The 25,009-nt window shown below is 46.2% G+C and overlaps 4 protein-coding genes across 9 annotated transcripts in view; 2 read left to right on the top strand and 2 right to left on the bottom strand.

Annotated features, from left to right (window-relative positions):
• The first annotated feature begins 232 nt into the window (after positions 1-232).
• On the top strand, positions 233-3,666 carry phyhd1 (phytanoyl-CoA dioxygenase domain containing 1). 2 transcript variants are annotated; one of them, XM_083670124.1, is made up of 11 exons: positions 233-279; positions 751-909; positions 1,222-1,297; positions 1,402-1,449; positions 1,551-1,606; positions 1,710-1,772; positions 1,895-1,916; positions 2,021-2,149; positions 2,402-2,518; positions 2,895-3,021; positions 3,201-3,666. In XM_083670124.1, the coding sequence occupies exons 1-11, from the start codon at positions 247-249 to the stop codon at positions 3,244-3,246; spliced, it is 876 nt and encodes a 291-aa protein (XP_083526250.1). In that variant the 5' UTR covers positions 233-246; the 3' UTR covers positions 3,247-3,666. The 2 variants fall into 2 exon arrangements, with proteins under 2 accessions (XP_083526250.1, XP_083526251.1); XM_083670125.1 differs by lacking the exon at positions 1,710-1,772.
• Positions 3,667-4,228: 562 nt separating this feature from the next.
• dolk (dolichol kinase) lies at positions 4,229-7,470 on the bottom strand (the record flags this gene model as incomplete). Its single annotated transcript, XM_083669596.1, has 1 exon — positions 4,229-7,470. The coding sequence occupies one exon, from the start codon at positions 7,468-7,470 to the stop codon at positions 5,899-5,901; it is 1,572 nt and encodes a 523-aa protein (XP_083525722.1). The 3' UTR covers positions 4,229-5,898.
• A 1,132-nt stretch (positions 7,471-8,602) lies between these two features.
• nup188 (nucleoporin 188) lies at positions 8,603-22,526 on the top strand. Its single transcript, XM_083670396.1, has 43 exons — positions 8,603-8,636; positions 9,292-9,346; positions 9,698-9,771; positions 9,861-9,945; positions 10,100-10,180; positions 10,320-10,364; positions 10,474-10,566; positions 10,700-10,819; positions 10,965-11,176; positions 11,390-11,504; positions 11,694-11,894; positions 11,996-12,085; positions 12,189-12,254; positions 12,376-12,495; positions 12,620-12,746; positions 12,846-13,001; positions 13,114-13,240; positions 13,400-13,487; positions 13,666-13,742; positions 13,852-13,966; positions 14,083-14,203; positions 14,332-14,398; positions 14,580-14,705; positions 14,979-15,219; positions 15,505-15,711; positions 15,840-16,009; positions 16,141-16,210; positions 16,442-16,509; positions 16,664-16,859; positions 17,059-17,136; positions 17,265-17,350; positions 17,555-17,700; positions 17,790-17,968; positions 18,151-18,351; positions 18,497-18,589; positions 18,732-18,884; positions 19,015-19,152; positions 19,297-19,371; positions 19,557-19,772; positions 20,151-20,282; positions 20,399-20,463; positions 20,548-20,677; positions 20,847-22,526. The coding sequence occupies exons 1-43, from the start codon at positions 8,611-8,613 to the stop codon at positions 21,024-21,026; spliced, it is 5,211 nt and encodes a 1,736-aa protein (XP_083526522.1). The 5' UTR covers positions 8,603-8,610; the 3' UTR covers positions 21,027-22,526.
• The window catches only part of cdk5rap2 (CDK5 regulatory subunit associated protein 2), a 30,180-nt gene continuing 27,688 nt past the window's right edge, over positions 22,518-25,009 (bottom strand). For all 5 annotated transcript variants that reach the window (XM_083670394.1, XM_083670392.1, XM_083670391.1 and 2 more), the window contains 8 exons: positions 24,847-24,968; positions 24,486-24,686; positions 24,333-24,398; positions 23,861-24,129; positions 23,614-23,757; positions 23,385-23,523; positions 23,219-23,265; positions 22,518-22,677 (listed from right to left, as the gene is read on the bottom strand). In XM_083670394.1, coding sequence (XP_083526520.1) covers positions 22,654-22,677; positions 23,219-23,265; positions 23,385-23,523; positions 23,614-23,757; positions 23,861-24,129; positions 24,333-24,398; positions 24,486-24,686; positions 24,847-24,968 — 1,012 coding nt within the window. In that variant the 3' untranslated portion in view covers positions 22,518-22,653. The remainder of the gene's footprint in view (positions 22,678-23,218; positions 23,266-23,384; positions 23,524-23,613; positions 23,758-23,860; positions 24,130-24,332; positions 24,399-24,485; positions 24,687-24,846; positions 24,969-25,009) is intronic.

Here is a 25,009-nt window from a genome sequence, read left to right on the forward strand (position 1 = left end):
TATATATATATATATATATATACACCCTTCACCCTTTATATATATATATATATATATACACCCTCTCAGGGACCTATTAAAGACCATTATTGTCTAGCGCCGAAAGTGTTAAAAGTCCAAAATCCTATTATTGCTTGACTATGGTTACAGTTTAATCGAATTAGACAGGTCTCTACATCACATGGTACCAGTTCAACGGGAGTTACCCGGATGACACGTCGGTAGTTGAAATTTGTAGAATTCGGCATGGATTTTTTAACAGATCTAAACGCAAAAAAGGTAAGTGTGAAATATTTGTACGGAATACGAATATTCTCTTGATTCCACTTTGTCAAATGCGATCAATAAAATGCCACCGTCTTATATTGAAATACGGTAAGAATAGTCTCATTTACGTTTTAATTTTACTATCTATGTTTTCCTCTATTCCGCTGTAATATAAATGCTTAATGCAAATATGTTCCTAGCCTACAGCGAAAGACTGCACGTGGAATTATTTGGTAACATAATTGCACATTCACTGGTTGCAGTGGTGACCCTTGTTACATAACCAGACCTGTAACTAAAGAAAACTCGGTATCTAAAGCAAAATGGAATATTTAGCCGAAGACTTCTATGTGAAAAGTAGACAAACAAAAAAGTTATCATTCATTCATTACGATTATGACACGACGGACAAGCAGGCATTGCTTATAATACTCGTTTTTAGTATGTGTGATGGTGAAGAAGATCTTTCTCGATCTCAAACAGTACCAGGAGGATGGTTACCTGGTCCTGGACGGGCTCGTGAGCTCGGAAGACTGTAACGCACTGAGGCAGAGGATGGGCGATATTGTGGACCAGATGGACGTTCCAGAACATTGTCGGATCCAGTTCTCCACCAATCACGATGAGCAGCTTAAGACGCAGGTAAATCTAAGCCATTGTGTAACTGACAGCTCTGACTGTTTTCACTTTCTTTCATTTGACTCGACATTATTTGTCTTCTCCATGCCTCCTCATTATTAATCATATAAAGATGCAGGTAAGAGTCACTCTTCCCCCGCTGCTCCATGGGTCAGCTATGCATGCACTCCCAATAGTACTAGTTCCTGACATGTAGGGTCCTCTAGTATTTGCATTGTAGACATTTCCTTACTCCTTTCTTGTTACACTCACAAGTCAACTGAGCCCAACTGTTATTGCTGGACCAGGTGACTAAATTGTCCTTTTTATCTCCAGGGAAATGCTGACTATTTCATCACCAGTGGGGATAAGATACGCTTTTTCTTTGAGAAAGGAGTGTTTGACAATAAAGGTGAGCTGCGCTTTATGAAAGACCGTTGTTCTTAGCTTGCCCTACTGAGATTAAGCGATTTGTAGAATACAATGATTTCAACCGAGATTAATGATTTATTATAGGAGATTTCATTGTGCCGAGAGAATGTTCTCTTAACAAAATTGGACATGGTGAGTATTAACTTCTGATTCCTTACAATACATTACAATCTTAAATACTTTTAATGTAACTAAATAGTCATATACTGATGCTCCTGTTTTGTCTTCTCCAGCGCTCCATGCCTATGAGCCTTTATACAGAAATGTCACTCATTCACCCAAGATTCAGGTGAGAGAGCCTTCAGCTACCAATCCCACTGGACACAACAGAAACATCAATGCAGCCATGCCGACAGTGAATGCACACCTGCATTTTGTTATGTCTCCTATAGGGTATAGCTAAGAAGCTGGATTTGAAGAGTCCTGTGATTTTGCAAAGCATGTACATTTTTAAGGTAAAGGGCACACCTGTCGTATTTGTTGAATCTGCCTTTGTTTGAGCTATTGCTGATGTAATGTTGATTCAGTGCGGTTCTGACTTGTCCATTTCAGTTTTCACTCACACTTTGTTTTTCAGCAACCAGGGATTGGTGGAGAAGGTAAGGAATCTGCTGTGAAAAACTGAAGTTTAACACTACAGTAGGTTACAGTGTGTCTTATGTGTGAGGATGCTGTATTATTCAGATGTCTGTCTGTGCCTCAGTGACACCCCATCAGGATGCCACCTTCCTGCACACTGAGCCCCTAGGTAGAGTGATGGGGGTGTGGATTGCGTTGGAGGACGCCACCCTGGACAATGGCTGCCTGTGGTTCATCCCTGGGTCACACAATAGTAAGGAACTGATGACCACTGGTGGTTGGGAGTTAGTATACTTTTGTCTCAACCAGAGTTTGAATTAGGAGGTTGCCCCCCCAAGACTCAATGTGTAACTCTTAACACAGTATACTGATGCTCCTGTTTTGTCTTCTCCAGCGCTCCATGCCTATGAGCCTTTATACAGAAATGTCACTCATTCACCCAAGATTCAGGTGAGTCTCTGCAGTAGTCTCAGCTGTAGTAACTTGATGTCCTCTCCACTTCCAGGTGGTATCACCAGGCGGATGGTGCGCAGCCCTCCCGGCACCTATCCCCTGACAGATTTTGTTGGAAAAGAGCAGAACTATGAGGATGAACTGTTTGTTCCTGTGCCTGTTAAAAAAGGTGAGGCTAACTTCCCTCTGACAACTGTCAGCTGGTCTGTCGAGGTAATACATTCCTGTTAAGTGCGGAGTTGTGGCCCAGTTATGACATGAGGAACAGTGACCTCATGGGTTAATAATTGCAGCAGACCAGACTTCACTGTGTAGTGTGTGCTGTCTGTTGGTAGGCTGTCAGGGGGGAGTCAAAGAGTAGAGGGTGGGACAGAGGCACACAGCCATTTAACACTTGAGAGTAAGCGAGCACATTAGTATGCACTTGAGAGTAAGCACTTGATTCTTTTTTTGTCACCTGATAGCTCTATCAGTTTACACTGGTGAATAGTGTAACACTTTTACAGGGGAGTTATAAATAACTCATCTCTGTTTTCAATACCCAGGTGGGGTGGTTCTGATCCATGGGGAGGTTGTACACCGTAGTGCCCAGAACACTTCAGCCGACTCACGCCACGTCTACACCTTCCACATCATGGAGTCCCAGGGAACACGCTGGAGCCCTGAGAACTGGTTAAGTGCTACATCAGCATCATGACACATAGCAACTCAGCATAGATTTGTCACACTGAACCTTTGTGATGCATGTAGTTGAATACTGCAGTGAGCAGTTTGGTGAAGTGTACTGTAAGCAGGTTTTGTCACAGGATGTTGAGGTTAAAGCCAGTGCTCTTTCTCTTCCCTGTTCACAGGTTACAGCCCACAGAGGAGCTGCCATTCCCAGCCCTGTATACCTAGAAGACACAGCACAATAGGGCTGCTTCCCCCTGCAACTGAACAGAGAGAGCAATGACTGCCATTTTGCCAGGTTATCTAAAGAAAGAGCTCTCCTGGAACAGGACCAAAACACATGGCACAAGAGACATTATTCTACAAGAAGAAATTAATTGCAATATGGTATCTGCCAATCATGTCCAGTGAAAAGTGATCATACATTTACCTAGTAGAGAATAACATGAACACCTTACAGGGCAGAATATACTGTGGAACTGAAAAGAGATTTTATATAATAATGGACAAAAATATGATGTTTGATATTTGGTAATTCAGTTTTCCCTACCACATGCATGAATTTACTATGAATTACTTTTTTGATAAACTGTGAAATTATTCTGACATTCAGTATTAATAAAAGTGATAGATTTTTTTAACTATCCACCACATTTCTGAATCTTGAGAGCATTAGTCCTTAGCTTAACCCTGCTGGACAACAGATAGAGGATCAACTTCCCTCTGATCAGATGACCAACAGACCAACAATGACCTACAGTTGTGTAGATTGAAGAGAGAGGTAAGTAAAACAGTTGAAGGAATGCCAAGTCTTTAAGTAAATGGTTTAATTTGTAAATGGTTATCCCAGAATACAAAAACACTGTTGTTTTCCAGGTGCATGTGTGTGTGTTCAGAACATTGGTCAGAAGACGTCTGCAATGAGACACCGTCTATAATGAGATTTGACGGTTGGTGTGTATCTATTATAAGCACACTGAGGAGAACAATGAACGTGTGTATGCAAGAAAAACATGACTTTCATTCACTCTTATCTAAAAACTATTACAGTGTGTAGATACCCTCAAGTTATATTATATTCAGCATTCCTTCTGAATCCAATATAATCAGAAGCACAATTATCTTATAAATCCTGGTCCTTACAGACACATCTGTGTGATGCAGTAATTTTCACTGGATGAAAGACAGACAAGTATCTTAGCATAAAAGGCATTTAATGAAGCAATCTATCATGCAATACCAGTTTCCAGTCAAAGCCAAGAGCAGGGACAAAAACAAAAAAACAAGAAGGCAAAAACATCATAGGACAAAACAAGCTTGTAAATTATCATTGTTGATTAGAAAAGGCAACAAAGTACCACGTTACAAATTAATTAAATACTGTATTGGTTTCATGCTGAAAAACAAACTGACACAAATCTTTAAAACAACATGTTTGAATGTCTCCAGAATGCACAGTAAACTGGGGGAGGGACTGAGCTGTCACAGCATCAGAGGCTTCCGTGGTTGTGGATTGCCATGACCGAAATGATGACAGCAGATGTGTCCAGGGAGCAATTGATGAGCTATGTCTGGATAGGGTCTAAACAAGATCTCAATATTTATTTAGTTAATTTAAGTAGTTCATTTAATTAAACTATGAATAAATAACATTCTACTGCAGCCAAAAACACTGTCAAGATCAAATTAATGTTAATATAATTGAATACAATATTAATTCAAGCAATTAGGCTTTGTGGCTCTGTTAAACCAGCTCTACTAGCATGTGTATTTCTAATATACAGATTGTGGGACTCTTGATTGAATGACTATCGAATAAATGTTGAAATATATATATCCCCCCCCCCTTATCAAACCACAGGGATAAAAGGCAGAAAAAAATAACTCAGACAAACAGAAAAGATACTGTTGAGTAATTTTTGTATACAAGTTACAGTACAGGATTTCACATTTTAATGTCATGCTATAGTGTTTCATAAACTGTTGCTGTCATATTGAAGCATCAACCAGCCCATAGAGAACTACATGTGAAGGGCTACTTTGACACAAACCATGCTGCCAGCTACAGTATCTACAGGTAATGTGTGATACAAAATGTACATATTAAGGCAAATATGTCCAGCAATCAGTCCTTCACATTGCAAAAAACAAGAAAGGCAAATACAACATATTGTAATTTAGTCAGATGACATTGAAAAAAATGGTCAGAAAGGCCCATTAAGATTGTTCTTCAAAGGCTATACAAGGGTATACTTCCTTTTGTAACAAACAAAAAAAAATCATCATCATCATCAGTGTCTGTACCTCAGACCTATATCCCTGCAGCTGATTGGGGGAAACTTAATTGTGGGTAAATGACTTTGTTCCACTTTACTGAACTTTCTATTTCCCCTGAGGGAACATCCCCCATCATCACAAGTTAGAAAAACTTTTTTTCCCCTCGTCATGAAGCAACTGATATAAAAACAGTAGTGTGGATGCTGAAATTACTTGATTGTTATTGCCATGCTTACCTCTGTATTCCCACAAAGTAAAGGGCAATATCTGGAGTGCCATTAGCCATCTTCATGTACTCTCATAATTTATGCAAGCTAATGACCCACCTAGGCCTGTCAGATTGTAGTCCATTGTAGTCCTCATTGTTTTCGAGATATTATCAGTGCAGCATCAGTACCAATGGTGAACTATTCCTCTTAATTACAAAGCCCCCCCAAAAATCCCAAACAGTCACCTGGTGAGGATTTACACACATTTCATAAAAGGCTCTTTAAATACAGCCACCATACAGTATGTCACACTTCAACTCTAACCATTCACCGTCTCCACAGCTGGCCTTCAGGTGGTGGGGTGGGTGTGGCTGTGTGGGCTCCAGCGGCCAGTTCAGAGCAACAGCAGGATGAAGAGGTATAGGGGGAGAAGCAGGTTGTCTATTTGGGATGTATAGGCCTCCAGCATGGCCACCAGTGTGATGGATCCAACGATCCACGAGTAGCTCGAGTTCAGGTTAATGGTCCCGTCAAAGATGAGGAATATCGCCACAGCGATGATCTGGGCGAACACCGATGTGGCCGTCCCCTCCATGGTCTTCTTGGTGCCGGGCCAGCGGATCTCCCCCATGCTGCTGCCAAAAACAGACGCCACTGTGTCCCCAACACCCACAGCCAGCACACCTGCATAGGGCACCAGGCCGCCTGACCCTGACAGAGTGCCCTTAGGGACACAGGGAGTAGGGAACAGCCACACGGGCAGAGACATGCCCACTAGCAGGTAGATGTGTGTGAGGATGAGGGGCCCAGAGTCACGCTCGTCCAGGAATAGGGTGAGCAGCTGCCTGAGGAGCTGCCCCAGCGGCCGGATACGGAAATAACGCACATATTCCAGGAGCAGAAACGCTGCAAGGCACCCCACAGATGCCACGTGGAGGAGCTGCCTATCGTACACCAGCCCTGGCACAAAGGTGGCCACAACTATCAGATGGAAGTACTTCCGCACCACCGTGGAGGCCTGGTGCTTTTTAGAGCCGGAGCTGCGCTGGTAGTTCTGGTGCAGCACCACAACGGTGGCCAGCGTGGCCAGGAGGGCCCAGTATCCCAGCAGGCAAAGGCGCTTATCGTTAAACGTCACAAAGTCCAGCAGCCACATGATGGGGTGTCTGCGGATGAGCAGGGACAGCCAGGGCATGAGGATCCCCAGGCCCAGTACAGCGGTCATCATGTGGAAGAAGAGAGATGACACCCAGGTCTCTGACTCCATGAAGCAGAAGAGCAGGGCGAAGAACACTCCCAGCAGCAGACACCCCACCACCACCACTGGCAAGAAGTAATTAACCGGGTCACCTTTGACCTCTGCCAGATTGAGGGAGCGTTTGATGAGCTGGTTGACGATAAAGCTGATCCCTCCGACGATGAGGAGAGCTTCTCCGGGGGTGAAGCAGCGAGGCAGCAGGTAGAGTACAATCAAGCAGAGGTAGACGAAGATCAGCAGCACCTCCAGCACCTCAATGACCTCCGACACGGTCAGTGTTTGCTTGGTGGTGTAGAAAATCGCACTGCCTGCCACACCCGCTATTACACAGGTGTTTGTGGGCACAGGCCTGGTTATGCCCAGTGCGAGGAGGGACAGGAAAAGTGCCAGCATCATGCCTGTGACGGTTACCACCATCGAGAAGCGCTCAAAGTAGACGTTCCCGGAGGCAACACATTGCTCTCGCAGCACTAAGCCTAGCAGGGGCATCACCATGCAGGCTGGGACGATACCGCTGTTGGCCGATGGACGGAACTGGAACACCGCACCCCCATTCCTGAGCAGGCGGTCCCACTTGTGCTGCACGTAGAAGGCCTGGATGACCAGGGCCACACAGCACCACGAGTGCTGGTTCCACACAGCCATGTGGACACACAGTACCATCGAGAACACCACGGCTGACTCCACTAGCACTGGGTTGGCCTGCATGGCTGCAGTGAGGAGGGTGACAAGGAGGGAAGGGAGATCTGGATGGGCTCTCTATAATAATGTCTTATTCAAGTACTGTCAGTTTCTTTCCTGCACACTCTGCATTATTAGTGGGCACTCTTCTTTTTGTCCACGTTAAATCTATGAAGATGAAATTGTAATTGGTTAGTCAGGTTTATGGTTAACACAAAATACTGTGAGGACCATACACTGGTTCATTAGATTTTCAAGCATTCTTTGTAAAGAAGAATGACATTTAATTTGACTATAATAAATTAACAGCATTTCCACTTTCAAAACAAATGTTTTGAAAGTGTTTGTTGATAATATATACAAGAAATGCCGGTACACTATCAAAGTACAGTTGCTGTAGGCTATATATTTCCACTAGACTAGCTAACACTAACGTTCAGCTCATCTCATGATGTCTAAGTAGTCTCTAGGCTGTCACAATACTGAACCTTGGCCCACTGTTGCTAATGCCCATGACCCATTGACACACTGAACATTAACCCATTTGCTACGACTGAAGCAGATCAAGAGACTGGAAACCCAGGCTTCCAATATAGCCACAACCTTTTGTTCAGACTCAAATGTGGGGGCGGGGGCTGAAATGATGACCAAGGTATCTTTGAAAGATCGGTCGAAAATAAATGGTAGAGAATTGCACACATTCTGGAACATTCCGATATCTACCTTTAGCTCCAGTATTCGTTTATGTGGCCTTGCTATCTAGCTCCCACTGGCACTCCAGTGAGAAATGCTTTTATGCAATTTCAACCAAGGATGCCTCGACCAAACATATCTGGCTTGCAAGCAACGACATTCCGCTGTACTGAATTGACAAACAGATAACCGCTATTCCACAATGTAAAATACATTAGTTGACAGTAATATCTAATATAACAAGCACACGTACCCAGTAAATGTCGTACATATCCAATTAGAAGAGTAAAGCGATAGCTATAGATATCCGATCTTTCTAGTACTATTCTCCCAATCAGCTGGCGGCCGCGTTTGTCACTTCTTCTTCAGGGGGATAATGGCGGTTGACAACCCAATTTAATGGTACATTACCGCCACCGCCCGGACGGGCGTGGGAACGTTAGTCTCGTAGTCAGAGTCACATGGGGGACGAAGATGGCGAACTCCGAGATGTGTGTCAGGTAGCAAGCGAAATGAAAGAAAACTTTTATTTGATGTTGGTTATCATTGCGTTCAGATTGACAAATTAAGCTAATTCATACGTTCTAAAGTTGTGACTTTCTTTTTCAGTTTTGTTGAAGATTCATTTTGAGGGGAGGTGTCAAGTTAGTAGCTTACCAGCCAACGTAGCTAGCTAGCTACTCGCTAGCCACATTTGAATGGCAGGATAGCGCGGTCCATACAGTTTTACCGCATGACAACAACAACAGCAAGAACTTTGAATCTCGTGCAGTTAGCTTGCGTGAAGCTGTCCATTGCACTCGAAGACTGAACCCCCCACGGTTGTGTCACTAAACTCTAAAGTGTTATTTATTTTACGATGCATTACTGGCGAATTTTGTTGTATTTTTAGAGCTTGCTAGCCAACGTTGGCTAGTTGGCTAATTAACGGACCAGGCAGCTGAGAGAGAGAGTGAAAGAGTTTGACCCGCGACAAGTTGACAGCTGATTTCAAACAGCTGATTTCAAACAGCATGTTATTTTTTACATAAGAGACAGGTCATTGCGTATTACTGTAGTTAAGTGAGTTCCACTTCAGCCATACGTGTACGTAGCTTGTACGTTTTCCCCCATATCGGGATGGAGGTCACTGATGGACTATTTTTTATCTTGTAGGAGCAGCCGAGAATTATGGACCATCTTATTGGGAAGGTCTGCATTGCGAGAGCCGGTATGTATATGCCTTGATATCTCATTCCATCCCCATGGATATTTTCTTTGATATGCAATTACATTGCCTGTACAATGTGTGTTTGTGTGTGATGTGTTGTGAAGATTGCTTTAGTAGTCTGCAGTTTCATTACATGTATCTTAAATCAATTAAACTAGGTAGAGAACAGTGATTTATTTACGAACCTCACTGCTGAATTCACTGACACCTGCCTCTAGTCAATAGCCTTTGCCTGAACTACAACGTTTTGTATTTCGTGTATATAGTCTTAATGTAACTGAAGTCTCTACTCACCACACTACTCTGTGCTCCCCCTCCCCCCTAATTGACTTCAATTTATGATATATGAAGGCTCAAATAGAGGCAGAACTGGACAGAAATTGGGAGCGATTACTCCAGGGATTGTGTTACTACAAACCCCCCAGGTATGATGTGGACTCTTTCAGTGACGTGTAGAAGTTATTCATAGTTTCAACAGTTAGGCTAAATTATGACTGCGATTTCTCTGCTGTAGTGCATTGTCAGCGGATAAACTAAAAGCAGACAAAGATGTTGCCCAAACATTGAAGGACCTTGGTCTGAGGATCAGTAAACTACTGGTAAGGAATGCTTTACAAGTTCATAATATAAGTCATATATTTAGGATAGGTTATTGTATGCTGTCTGATAATGTAGTCTGAAGCCATCTACTCTAGTTTGTTTTTATGCTGTTTCTCTTTATGAATAGATGGTCTTCTCATGCTCTTGTTTCAGGGTCTTGATGAACAACAGAGTGTGCAGATTCTCCAGTGTTACCTACAGGAAGATTACAGAGGGACCCGCAATTCACTGAAGGTAGTGTGTGTGAAATGATGTAAATACGAAAGTGAAGAATTGTGAAAAAAGTCTGATGCAGATAACATAATTTGTCTGCTTACGTGTCCTATACTAGTTAAAATCGATGCCTTAATACATGTGTTGTATACCCATAAAGGCTGTTCTTCAAGATGAGAGGCAAAGCCAAACCCTACTTCTGAAGGTTAGTGCACCCCCAAAAGCCATTTAATTCTGCTGGTATTGCAAATGTACAAAACATCAAAGTATATAATTTAGTCTACAAATAGCTGACACTGTTTCTTTTTTTTCAGATTGCAGACTATTACTATGAGGAGCGTGTGTGTCTTCTGAGATGTGTCCTTCTCCTGCTGACTTACTTCCAGGATGAGCGACATCCCTATAGGGTAAGAGGCTCCTCTGGGAACCCAGTATTGCTTGTAGAATTCTAATGTCTGGAATCTACCATGTAAGTTGATTGTGTGTGTGTGTGTGTGTGTGTGTGTTTTGTGCTTATTGCTTTAATTTGTCTTGGTGCAGGCAGAGTATTCCAACTGTGTGAATAAGCTGGAGAAGGACCTGGTGAATAACTACCAGCAGCAGTTTGAGAACCTATTCAAGGCAGAAGCCCCCACATGGGAAACCCACGGAAACCTCATGGTTAGAACTTTATTCTTCATCCTATTCCATATGACTTTCGACATGAGCTAATGCTTTGTGAAATCTCATAGACAAATGTTTATAACAAGTAAGAAAAAAAAAAATGTGTACAGTACGTGTTACATATATGTTCATTTTCTGGCAGACGGAGAGGCATGTGTCCCGCTGGTTCTTGCAGTGCCTGAGAGAGCAGTCCCTGCTACTGGAGATCCTCTTCCTGTACTACGCCTACTTTGAGATGGCCTCCTCAGATCTGCTGAGCTTCACTAAGATGTTTAAAGAACAGGGCTTTGGCCTCAGGCAGACCAACAGACACCTGGTGGACAAGAGCATGGATGCCCTGGTCGACCGCATTGGGTCAGAGCACTTTTAACACTTCAACATACACTGGCATTTTTAATGACTGGATGTTTGCACGTTGCAGATTGGGAATAGCTGCATTTATTTCATTTAGAGAGGCAACTAACCAACAATGCTTCAGTATGGAATTGCATCCCGTAAATCTATCTCATGAATAATCTTGGTGAAGGTTTTCACTGATTTGCATGTTTGTATGTCTCCGGCCTGCAGGTACTTTAGCGCTCTGATCCTGGTAGAGGGGATGGACATAGACTTCCTGCACAAGTGTGCCCTGGAGGACCGCACAGAGCAGCACCAATTCTCCAACATCCCTGACATCAGCAAAGTAAGACTGAGGACACAAACAGAAAACAAGACATCAGCACAATACAGCTTAGTTAGGAGACAAAGACAAAACCAATGACCTTACTTATCGAAATCAGCCAACATTCAAGACCAAATAAGCATTATAAGCCTCTTTTGTATGCTGTATTATTATTATTATTATTATTCACCATTTTATATTAATCTCCAGGAGATGGACCAGCTGCTGCTGACATTTGGAGACATCCCTCATCACGGGCCGGTCCTGCTGGCCTGGGTCCTACTGCGTCACACGCTGAACCCAGATGAGTCCAGCCCTGTGATCAGACGCATAGGCAACACCTCTCTCCAGCTGGGGGTGTTCCAGTACATCACCCGCATGCTGCAGGGCCTGGGGGGCACCGGGAACAATGTAAGACAACTGATATATGCAGGGGTGTAGAATACCAAGCAGAGTTTTGTTTATAGTACTGTAGCTCCACATGTGGTGTTTAAAAGCCTGTCTCTCTCCAGTGCACGGCCAGCACTGCCAGGATGTGTATCTATGGCCTCCTGTCATTCGTCATCACCTCCTTCGAGGAGGAGACACTGGGCAGCCAACAGGTACCAGTCCTTTCTCTCTCTCTCTCTCTCACAGTGGGGTTGATAATGTATTTGATAAAAGTGAGGTCAGTCTAATGATTTGATAAATAATTCCCCCCCACAGCACCTGATCAATGCGGCGTGTGAGGTCCTCTCTGCCCCCAGTCTGGCTGAGCTGTTCTGGGAAACGGTGAGGAGAAATAAATAAAATATGCTAATTGGAAGAAAGTGTGACAGGAATCGTATCTCTGAAATTCCTAATGTATGGGCTTCTTTGCAATGCTTCTTTCTTTCTTTTCTTCTTCTCCCAGGAACCCAATATGGGATTGGGAATGATCCTGGATAGCGCTGTCGGAATGTTTCCTCATAAGACTGGCCCACTGTTGCAGCTTCTCACTGCACTCCTGTCAGACAAGTCCACAGCAAAGAAGGTATGGTGTCAAAGTACACACACACACACACACACACACACACACACACACACACACACACAATCAGATGCTGTACTTCTCTGGGATTGTGGTTATGGATTTCTTTGTACTGTTTGTGTGGCAGGTGTACACTTTCCTAGATAAGATGTCATTTTACACTGAGGTCTACAAGCAGAAGCCCGGTGACATCATCTCCAGAGACGACGAGACGCTGTGGAGGAGACAGTCGCCAAAACTCCTCTATCCTCTCGGTGGGTTTATTATTCACGTGTGCCTGTTTCTCTTATTGTTTTGGGAGTGTGAATTTACTGCAATGTAATGGTCCGTCTCTTCTCTCTGTGCTATCTCAGGTCTGGGCCAGACGAACCTGCGGATGCCCCAGGGCCTTCTGGGTCAGGTGCTGATGGGGGAGCAGGGCTATGTGGTGCGTTGGGATTACTCCTACTCCTCCTGGACCCTGTTCACCTGTGAGATAGAGATGCTCCTCCATGTTGTCTCCACCGCAGGTAAATACTCCTACAAACATACTGTAAAGAGTGAGTGTGTGTGTGTGTGTCTCTCTCTCTCCCTCCCTCCCTCCCTCCCTCCTCTAATGTGTACACTCTTTCTTTGTGTCAGATGTCATTCTGCACTGTGAGCGTGTCAAGCCCATCCTGGACCTGGTGCATCAGGTGATCAGCACAGACTGGACTGTGTCTGACTGTCTTCTGCCCCTCACCTCCCGCATCTACATGCTACTTCAGAGGTGAGCTACCCCAGCCAGACATGAATGAATGAATGAATGAATGAATGAATGAATGAATAAAAGATGAAACATGTTTGTGGTCTCTGCGAGCTAGATTTGTTTTCACCATCAAGTTAATTTACAGAGTGTATTTGTGGTATGTTGGTTATCTCCCATCAGGCTTACGTCAGTAATCAACCCTCCAGTGGATGTGATCGCGTCCTGTGTCAACTGCCTGATTGTCCTGGCTGCTAGGATGCCTGGGAAGGTGAGCAGGATGGAGATGAGCTTCTGGAGGGATGACATGGAGGGGGGCGGGGGCGTGCGGATGGGCGGGCGGGCGGCCATGTATGGTTAACATGAGCCTCTTTACCTCGTAGCCACCGGACTGTAAGTCTTGACATTTATCAGCAAGTGTTTCTTGGTCCCCTCTTCTTTCTGTGTAGGTTTGGTCCAGTTTGCACCACACAGGTTTCCTTCCTTTTGCCTCCACCCCTTTGACCAACATGGCACAGTCCATTAGGTAGGTGTTCACATGTAGTGATATGAGTCGTACCAAATATTCAGGGGGGGGGGCAATCATGTGTTACTGTTGGTTGCATCAAAGTGAATCTGAATTTCTACCTCCCCAGCGCTGAAGGGATGAAGGCAGGTAACTACGGTAACCTGCTGGTCCTGATAGAGCAGCCCAGGGGGGAGTATTCTGTGACTATCGCCTTCCTCCGCCTCGTCACTACCCTCGTCAAGGTGACCCATTCTTACCACACCTTTCATCCCGTTGTACTCAATGATGACACTCTACTGGGACTATCTGACCTCTGTAGTGATGCTGTGTGTGTGTGTGTGTGTGTGTGTGCTCTCAGGGCCAGCTGGGCAGCACCCAGAACAAAGGCCTGATCCCCTGTGTGCTGCTGGTGCTGAAGGAGATGCTGCCTACCTACCACAAGTGGCGCTACAACACCTATGGAGTCAGAGAGAGGATAGGTGAGGGGGGGGGGGGCGACCACAGTGACCATTGATAATGTCATGGCTGTTTTTGATGGAGTAAGGGGCCATTACTTCCATGATTCTGTCTCTGTCTCTTTCATAACATGGTTTGCTTCCTGTTGTAGGTTGTCTGATCCTGGAGCTGGTCCATGCCATTCTCAACCTGAGCCCAGAGGGAGAGGCACAGGCCAGGTAGGACTGCTGCTATTCACATAAACAGATGTTTCTTCACTGAATAACAACATTCCTCTTCGCCATTGCTACTCTAATGTGAAACACAACCGTATTAGAGATACGCAACCTGGCTGGATCTTTATTATTATTGTTGTTATTAATATTATTATTATCTCATTTGAACTTCCCTCCCCTGTAGCACTCCGACCCTACAGTCACTGTGTATCTACAGTCTGGCCAACACTGAGGCTGGCCAGGCGGTGGTTAACATCATGGGGGTTGGAGTGGACACCATAGACTTGGTCCTGGCCGCCCAGCCCAGCAGGTGACTCTTCACGCCGTTTACATGCCGTCTCTTATTGGCAACGTGTTCTAGTGACCCTCGTCATTAGAACTGTCTTCTTCTTCACCCTTCACCGTAGTACCTGTTCTACACAACAGCATTTACATCTGAACATTCTGTAACATTTAACCCTACTGAATAGGACCTGGAGCTCTGGAATTGATTTTCTATACTTTGTCCTGCTTGTGTGAGAGCTGGTTATCGCTGTCGTTTTAGGTTCTACTTTAGTTGACATGCTGCTCTGTCCCCCTCTAGTGGCAACTCTGAGGGCCCAGGTCAGATTCTGATCCAGACGGTGAAGCTGGCCTTCTCTGTCACCAACAACGTGATCCGGCTGAAGCCCCCGTCGGATGCGGTGTCCCCCCTGGAGCAGGCCCTGACGCAGCACGGCGGCCATGGCAACAACCTGATTGCCGTCCTGGCGAAGTACATCTACCATAAACACGACCCGGCCCTGCCACGCCTGGCCATCCAGCTGCTCAAGAGGCTGGCCACGGTAAACCACTGCAGCCTCGTTAATGCTAACAAGATCATATCACCACAGCCACGCTTTACACTCGCCTGTCATTTAGCAGCTGGGCCTAGAAAGCTTTAAATCCAGACTCACTTACAGTGAGATTATTTTTGGTAGAAACCTGAAACCACATGAAAGTAGCATTGCAAGTGAAACCTACAGAGCATGTGTGTAATATTGTGTATTTGTGTCTGAGGGTAGTTGGTAGTGCTGACAGTGGTGGTGGTAGTAGTGTAGTTGTTAATCCGCTGTCCCTGCTCTGTCCAGGTGGCGCCCATGTCTGTGTACGCGTGCCTGGGCAGTGACGCGACGGCCATTAGAGACGCCTTCCTAACGCGTCTGCAGAGCAAGACGGAGGACATGAGGATCAAGGTCATGATCCTGGAGTTCCTCACCGTCGCCGTGGAAACACAGCCAGGGCTCATTGAGCTGTTCCTCAACCTGGAAGTGAAGGATGGGAGCGAGGGTTCAAAGGTGTGTGTGTGTGTGTGTATTAATGTATTAAGTGTGTGTATTAATGTATTATGTGTGTGTGTGTATGTAAATGGCCGCAGACACATTTCTGCTTGTTTTTGACTCTTGGTTTGTGTGTGTGTGTGTAGGAGTTTCTGCTGGGGGAATGGAGCTGTCTACAGGTGGTGCTGGACCTGATTGACTCCAGGCAGCAGGGGAAGTACTGGTGTCCCCCTCTGCTGCATCGTGCTGCCCTGGCCTTCCTCCACGCCCTGTGGCAGGACCGCCGAGAAAGTGCCATCTCTGTCCTCCGCACCAAGTGAGTGTGAGCTGATGCTGTGTTGCATAGAACAGGCTGGCTGGGCCAGCAGAGTAGTGCACAGCCAACAACTACATGGACATATTCATTTTGAGAAGTTGATGAGTTCAATGACTTGTTTTGCTTTTCAGAGAGAAGTTTTGGGAAAATTTGACAACCCCTCTGTTTGGAACTCTCCCCTCCCCTTCAGACACAGCAGAGGTATTGTAGATGTCTTTACTGATCTATATTAGCCACCTAGAGATGAGTTCAGTGGAGGTAGAAATCGGAGGATGGGGGTCATTGTAATGCATGAAATGGAATGATACCATTCCTTATTCCTTTCCATGCATTACAATGACCCCGTATTCCGATTTTTACCTCCACCAGCCTCCCCTGGAGGAGTCTTTGAAGGTAAGTTAGTCCATCTCACATCTGTCTTCTCTTCCCCAGCCTTGTGTTCTGGAGACCTGTGCCTTTGTCATGAAAATCATCGGCCTTGAGATCTACTATGTGGCCAGGTACTTGAATCTATCTAGGTGTTATGAGGTGTATTGATGATAAACCTTCTTAGAAGCACTTGAATCGAAGACCAAAAGGAATCCAAGCTAGCATTTTGCAGCTTATTTGAGTAATTGCTGATATGTACTCCTTAAATCCCTCTGATCTTCTCAGTGGCTCGTTGGAGCAGTCTCTGAAGGACGCGCTGCAGAAGTTCTCCACAGGGCGGCGCTATGAGTACTGGTCCCAGTATGTGAAGTCTCTGGTGTGCCACATGACGGAGATGGAGGAAGAAGGCATCCGCTCGTTCTCTGAGACCCAGATGCTGATCTCTGCCTGGCGCATGCTCCTCATCCTCTCCACCAGCCACGTACGTCACACACCACCCCCCTCTACTTACACTGCCAACACCACACTTATTCAATGTTTCCTTTTATCTTTAAATGACAGGAAGAATCAACTTAACATTGTCAGCTGATAAATGGTCTTCTGTTGTGTTATTGTTGTCTATCATACAAATTGGTTGATGTGAGTCGAGCCCTGTGCTGATGGGTCATGTGTGTCTCCAGTCAGATGTGATGCAGTTGACAGAGGACTCGACGAGGCTGAAGCTCTTCATGGATGTTCTTGACGGGACCAAAGCTGCTGTGAGTTCACCACAGCAACACAGCTGCCGTCCTCTGCTGTATTTCACCGCCACAATTCTCTCACACTTACCCCCCCCCCCCCCCCCCCCCCCTTCTCTCTCTCTCCTTTTTTTCTCTTTCTCTCTCAGCTGCTGGTGCCCATGTCTGAGCACTGTCTACTCCTGGGATCCATGATGGCCACCCTGCTACTCATCCTGCTCAAACAGTGGAGGAGGTACAGTTTGTGTGTTAGTGGATGTGGTCAGTGGCTACTCGTACCCATGTATCAAGGATGGTGAATCCTCAAAGTTAAAACCTAAGTCAATGTGGTTGTTGATATGTTGTAGGAAGTCCAAGGTCTTTTTGAAAGCAGCCTGTATCTTCCAGGACTAACCCCCCCCTCCTCCCTCCCTCCCTCCCTCGCTCCCTCTCCCTGCAGTGTGGTGGCCACTGCTCCTGACGTTCTGTGCCCTCTCTCCCTGATCCTGGAGAGTCTTCTACAGGCAGACCAGCAGGTGATGGAGAGGACCAAAGCCAAGATCTTCTCTGCTCTCATATCTGTGCTGCAGATACAGGGCCTCAACGGTGAGACGTGTGTGTGTTAATGCCTGTGTTAATGCATGTTATGGAAATACTAAGTATATAATATGTAACCCGTGTTTGTCATTGGTTAGGTGGGGAGATTTCCCAGCTGCCCCAGCTCCTGCTGTGTGTGTGTGAGACGGTGCAGGATGAGGCCCTAGCGCTGATTGACAGCACACGGCACACGAGCCAGATGGTGGACATCCCTGAGGACAAGGACAGCATGGAGACAGACGCCCCTCGTAGTGTTCAGAGGGACCAGAGAGATGGGGTGAGGAGGGAGGGAGGGAGGGGCTCAGTCATGGCAGCTCCGCGGCCACAACAAGCTCTCTTAACCACATATCTGTGGAAAGCAACTGCAGAATCACTACTCTTATCTATCGATCCAGAGAGCCAACGTCTATAACGAACTGTCTGTTTGTGGTATATTCACATCCCCTCCCTCTCCCTCAGGTGTGTGTACTGGCGCTGCACCTGGCCAAGGAGCTGTGTCGGGTCGATGAGGACGGAGAACACTGGGTTCTGGTGATGAGGAATATTCCGGTCCTGCCCTCGGTTCTGAGTGCTCTAGAACTGAGCCTGCGCTCCAAACAGAACCTCTACTTCACTGAGGCTACGCTGCACCTCCTCCTCACGCTGGCCCGCACCCCACAGGTACTGTCAGTAACAGGAAGGGGAAAGAAAAAAAAAAAAAGACCAAGAAAACGCACACTGTAGTTTGGTGAGCTGAGAAAATACTGTCATCCACCATGGAAGGGTCAATGAGGTTGACCATGTTGTGATGTGTCTTGTCCACCAGGGGGCAACAGCTGTAGCCGGGGCTGGAGTCATTCAGAGTATCTGCCTCCCTCTGCTTAGTGTGTATGAAGGCCCCTCCAATGGATCCTCACAGGTAGTTAACATCTAATGACAACTTCACATTGTTGATGTGTAATGATGATGGTATTGATTTACCTGTATGGTTTTGAAACTGTAACACACAACCCGGTCCCAGTCATAGATAATGTTTTACGTTGGTCTTGGTCCTTGTGCAGGGTTTCTCCCGTAAGGCCCAGGACTCCCCCTGCTGGCCAGGGGTGTACCGCCTCTGTATGTCCCTCATGGAGAGCCTGCTCAAGACGCTACGCTACAATTTCATCAACGAGGCGCTCGACTTTGTGGGAGTACACCAAGAACGCATACTACAGGTATGTGTCACTGTCTGTGTGTATATTTTAGTCCCCCAATAATAATGCTGTGTGCCTGTCGGAACATGGCGCCTCTCTCTCTGTGTGCCTGCCCCTGCCTAACTAAACTTGCTCCCTCTCTCCCCCCCAGTGTCTGAATGCAGTGCGTACGGTCCAGAGTCTAGTGTGTCTGGACGAGGCTGACCACACGGTGGGCTTCCTGCTGCAGCTGTCCAACTTCTGTAAGGAGTGGCAGTTCCACCTCCCCAAGCTGCTCCGAGACGTACAGGTGAGCACACACCTGACCAGCTGGAACAATACTCCTCATTGGTTGAATGATTGATACTGGTGGACTGGGTATGAGCTACAAATGAGCTATCTTATCTGCTGTATTTTACTGAGGACATTTTGCACATGTTTTCCCTGTCTGCAGGTGAACCTGTGTTACCTGTGTCAGACATGTACATACCTGCTCCACAGCAAGAAGATGCTCCATCACTACCTCCAGGTAAGAGAAGAGTCAGGGGTACTGTACATACCTGTATAAGGCAATAATAACTGAGGGTCATAGTATTTAATGTCAACCGCCATCATCATCTCCAGGTCATGATAAGTCATTAGAACCATAGAAAGGTTTATTAATGTCCAGTAGGTGACTCAAGCTGACGTGGTGGTGGTGTTTTTGTTCAACAGGCTAAGAACGGGGAGGCGTTGCCCCCCGGCCCTCTGGCTCGGGCCCAGCGGGCCCCTCAGACTCCCTCTAAGGCAGCACCGGGCGGCGGGGAAAGGGAGGAGGCAGAGCAGAAGGCCCTGTTGGCTGTGCAGTGCAGCCTACTGAAGATCCTCAGTAAAACACTGGCCACTCTGCAACACTTCACTCCAGACTGCTGCCAGATACTACTAGACCAGGTCAGACACCAAACAAAATGATTCCTATTAACATGCATTTAGTACCTATGTACCTCACCAACTCCCTGTTACCCCAAAAACTCCAGCCATCCCTCTTCTAGCATTGTGACTGCCATTGGCCCCTGGTCCTAGCATAGATTTTTTTAATATTATGACATGTATAGATGACTCACTTACTTTAGACAAATGTACTTGTTTACATTTAGCGTCTGCTAAATGTCAAACATTTAAAAATGTAATCCCTAAACACAACCCACATATACACAAACATTTGATGCTGCTTGGTTTGTAACGGATGGATAATGTTGTTAGTCTGTTAAGTCACAACTTAGTGTGAATGTGTGTACTGACTGAGATGTTGTCTCTTTCTTGTGTTAGTGTATGGACCTTGCAGAGTACAGAACCCTGTTTGTCCTCAGCTTCACCACCCCTGCCTTTGACTCAGATGTGGCGCCTTCCTTTGGAACTCTGTTGGCCACCATCAATGTGGCCCTGAGCATGCTGGGAGAGGTAGTTTCTCCAATAATTTCTGTTTATTTTATGAACTCAATCCAATTAGGTGGTTTACTTGCATGAAAGGAGAAGTCTGTTGCTAGGCAATATATATATTTGACTGTTCTGTGCAGGTGGAGAAGAAGAAGGAGCCAAGCTCCCTCAGTGTGGCCTCGTCAGAGGAAATCCAAGCCCTCAAGTAAGGAAACTGAGAGCAGAAACCAACTACCTGTAGTCCTCCCCCAGGTACTTCAAGTTACTAACTCTCTCTCTGCCTCCCCAGGTCTCTGTTGATGTTCACCATGGAGAACTGTTTCTACGTGCTCATTTCCCAGGCCGTGCGTTGTCTGAAAGACCACAGCATCCTTCCTAGAGACAAGCAAAGGCTCAAACAGGAACTCAGCTCTGAACTGGTGAGCCCCTCACTACCATTAGCTCTGTTAAGAATCCAGCAAGGACATCAACAATCTAAAACGTGATGTTTGGTTACACATTTGAGTTGCTAGACAATGTGTAAGATGTTGATTATTTCCGTCATGTCTAATATTGTATCTTTGCTCTAACTTGTTCCCTTCCCTCCAGAGCACCCTCCTGTCCAGCCTGTCCCGTTATTTCCGCCGAGGCTCCCCCTCGTCCCCCGCCAGTGGCCTCCTCCCCTCCCCCCAGGGCAAGCCCAGCACCCCGGGCTCCAAGGGCAGCCAGGAGGGCCAGGAGCCCTTCATCCAGCTGGTCCAGGCCTTCGTCAGACATGTGCAGAGATAGAGGACTCGGGGTGGGTCACACATGGCTCTTGAACTCTTAACTGACACACAACCTTTACAATGTGGAGCTAGTGCTGTATTGTTCACTGTGGGTGGATCACATTTGTGGATGAATCATTTTTGTAAGGATACTTGCAGCACTTAGCCTTCCACTTCTGGAACTCATCATGGGTGCTACGGTGTTGTCATTATCTTGAAAATGGATTGTCTTTGTTAACTCAGTCATAGCACAACATGTTGGCTAAACTAACTAGGTTGTTTGTTCTAACTGTGTGAAAGGATACCAGTTTTTGGGCCATATTTTGTAGGCCGGGTATGTAAACATCTCCTCTTGTGCCAAAAGTATTTAGGAAAAGCACCACAACTGAGAGCAGCCTCTCCTGCACAAGCCACGTGTCACACTACGGGCTGATCCAATAGGAATGACCAAAGGCGAGGACATAGCTGCCTGCGAGGGTCTAGCTTGACTAAAGGCTATTTCTCTCTCAGATGAGAGTTGCCATTTACCTCTGTAAGGGAATAGATACTAAGATGACATTTTGGTGCTATTGAACATAAGTCTTTGACTGTGTCCTGTCTTTCCACAGGCCTAGTTTTATAGGTCACTTTGACAACATCCAATAGGGTAGCCTGAAAGGCAATCCAGGTGAAACCAAGTGTACATCTACGAAGGCGTATTTAACCAATTTATACTTTTATGTAGTAGTCATTTACAGGAGTAGTCAAGTTTGCATAATTACTCTGCCTGCTATTTTTCAACATCATGTGACTTTTATACTTGGACAAAGGGGATGTTTTGCCAGCTTTTCACATTTAAAAAATAAATAAAATTCATAGCCGTTCTTTTTGTGCTGTGCAGTTATCTACATGGATTTTCTTTGTGCTTCAAGTTCCTGTATAACATCACAAATGTTCTGTTAATACGTTAAAATAGTTGCCAAGATTTGTATGTAAAAAAATGTTTATGACAATAAAGGACCTTTTGTAGAACACCCGTGTGTGTACTTGGAGCTGCACAGGGAGGACACCTTTTAAAGCAAAGCACTTTTAATGCGTTTGCACATTACTCTCATTACACAATGTAGGTCAGGAGGACAACAGTACAAATGATAACCCACAGCTGACAGGGAAAACTGAGGGAAGAGACTCTTTTTTGCCAGTAATAAAATACATCTTCTCCATGTAAAATAGGTCTCTGTTGTATAAAAAGAAGAAAAATAATAATCTCAATGAAATTTAGGGGAGGGGCCATATTTACAGTACAAGGGAGGGGAAAACCTGTTAAATTAGCCCTAAAAAATAACCTTTTACAACTTTAGTACCGAAAATAGGTCTCAATATATAGGTAGATGTACAGTACGATTTCCCCAAAATATGATTTACATATCTCAAAGGCAATCAACAAGCAGATAGACAGTAGTACAGCAGGGCGGAGATAAGGGAACCACCTGAGAGGAAGATTGACAGGTCCAATAGGTAGCGAGAAAGGCAGTGTCTGGACAGGCAGATCTAGTCGCTGCAGTGGGAGGAGACATCACTGTTTCTGTCCTCTGTGGATTCAAAGTGCCTGGCAGGGTTTAGGACAGGCATGCTCACTCCCTCCGGAGGGACTCCTCCAGACCCAAGGCTCACTGGCCATTCACTGGGACCTCCTGTAGAGGGAAGGACACACAGCCCATCAGTTTACCACAAACGTGAAAATCAGTGGGTGTCGTTTTAAGCACCAACACTCGCAAAGGAGTCTGAGCCAAGCTACTTTTGTCTGGTTTCAAATACAAACCTAATGAAGTCAACAGCAAACATGAGCCAAATACAACATGGAGGAATACCACTCAAACCACATAACTATTTCCTCCAATCAAACAGTCAGTGTTAGGGGAATGACGCATGCATGTGGGCCAGGTGCTTCGAGTCTGTTGCATGCAAAACACAGTCAGGACCGCATGGAACAACTCATGCATCAGAACACTCAAACCCTGCTGCCTCACACACTAACCTTCCTCTGCTCCTCCAGAGAGGCCTTTCAGGCCAAAGAGGGTATAATAATTTGCCTGAGATTTGTTCACAGCAATACAGAAAGTGAGAGAAGAAAGATCAGAGCACGTTAATAGAGGGAAAAGGCTGCTCTGACTATGAGGGTTACTGCTACTGTAGGTGTCTCAACAGTAACTGACTGATCCTGGAGAGACTCACCTCTAGATTCCCTCTGGCCTTCTTCAGCACTCCGTGGGTTAACGACACTACATTTATTAAAAAGAAACATATTGCTTTGAACAGAGTGTACGCAGTTACTAATTGATCAATCCAGTTCTAAGTATGTATTTTTAGAGTTCTGTGAGTGTACAGTATGAGGTCTTACGCTGGTCGATGATGACCCTCTCCATGCCCTCCTTGAGCTGGTTGGTGCTGCGGAGGCGTTTCACGGCTCCACTCAGCATCCTCTCCTGCTGGGACAGCCTGCTCTTCAGACGGGAGATCTCATTGTTCAGCAGCTCATCCTGACAGAGAGAAGAGGAACAGTCACGACAGCATGTAACAAACATGTAACCAATTCACAGCAGAGTGAGTGAGCGTGCGTGCGTGCGTACCTGCTGGTTATTGCTGCTGTCCCCCGTGCCTGAGGGCAGAGAGACCCTCCAGACGAGCTTGAGCAGCCGTCCTGCCTCCTCCAGTACCTGCTGCATGGTGTTGACACTGCTGGACAGGCCCTTCAGCTGCTGCTGGTCCATCACCTGACACAAACACACAACACAGCTTAATGACCAGCATCATCACACATTGTCCCTACCGATCCCCTAAGACAATACTAATCCCTTATTCCAGACAGACTCATACATGCGTGTGTTCTGAGCCCTGCTGGTTCAGTGAGTGGAGGCATTCCTGCAGGTGGGCGTCCATGTTGCATGTGAGCCTCTTGCCCTCAGAGATTTGCTTGCGGAGGGCGTTGTGGTCCTCGATCAGGCCCAGGACGTGGCGCCCGTTCCGGTTGGCCCACAGGCGGTGCCCGGGCACCAGGCGGGAGGGCGCGCCTGAGACACTGTCCCCAGAACTGCCACTGCACTGAGACGCACTGTCCAGGCCCGACTGGGCCTGGCGCTTCACATCTGAGAGACACAAACAGACACACAGTAAACACTCACATGCTCAACTCAACAGTGCAATACACTCTCATATCTACACACTACCCATATCTTTCCACTCCAGTGCTGAATGACCAACGGTGAGAAGCTACCATTAGGTGTGGCTGACGGTTTGTGCTGTGCAGTAGATTGTGGAGTCTTGCCAGTGAAGACAGAGGAGGGCTCACCATGAGAGTGGGAGGAGTGACGTAGGAGATCACAGCCATCGCGACCTGGAGACCTGCCTCCCTCCTCTGGAACACAGACAGGAGCGATGTTAACACCACTACACAGCGTGTGCGTGCCTGTCTGTCTGTCTGTCTGTGCATGCGTGAATATACCTGGCGTTGAGAGCAGGTAGTTGATGTTGATGGTGTCAGGGCGGTTGTCGCCTCTCAGCAGCTGTTCCTCCAGTCTCTGGCGCAGGGCAGTGTTGGTCTGGATGCTCCTCTCCAGCTGCAGCCTCAGGTGACGGATCTCAGATAGCAGCTCCCCCAGGTCTACCGGGACTGACCCAGGAGCAGAACCAGACTCATGGGACTCTACAGTCAGCAGATGGGTCAAATAAGTTAGTCAGTGAAGGAGGGGGACATACTATACATTAATTAACATGTAAAACAGTACTCCATCTTAGTTTATTCGAGCTAGACTAGCATTCAATCAATCAATGTCACTACAGTTGCAAATACTGCTCTAATGCACCTGTGTGTTTGTGTGCTCCAGTCTTGATCTGCTCAAACACCTGCAGCTCCACACGCAGAGACTGGAGCAAGTGCTGACTGTCTGAGAGCTGCTGCCTCTGGACCTTCACCTGACACTGTAACCTGACAACACACACAATCATTACATGTTTTTACACACAGAC

The sequence above is a fragment of the Argentina silus genome (genome assembly GCF_951799395.1).
Source record: "Argentina silus genome assembly, chromosome: 5".
In the NCBI taxonomy this organism is placed as follows: Eukaryota; Metazoa; Chordata; class Actinopteri; order Argentiniformes; family Argentinidae; genus Argentina; species Argentina silus.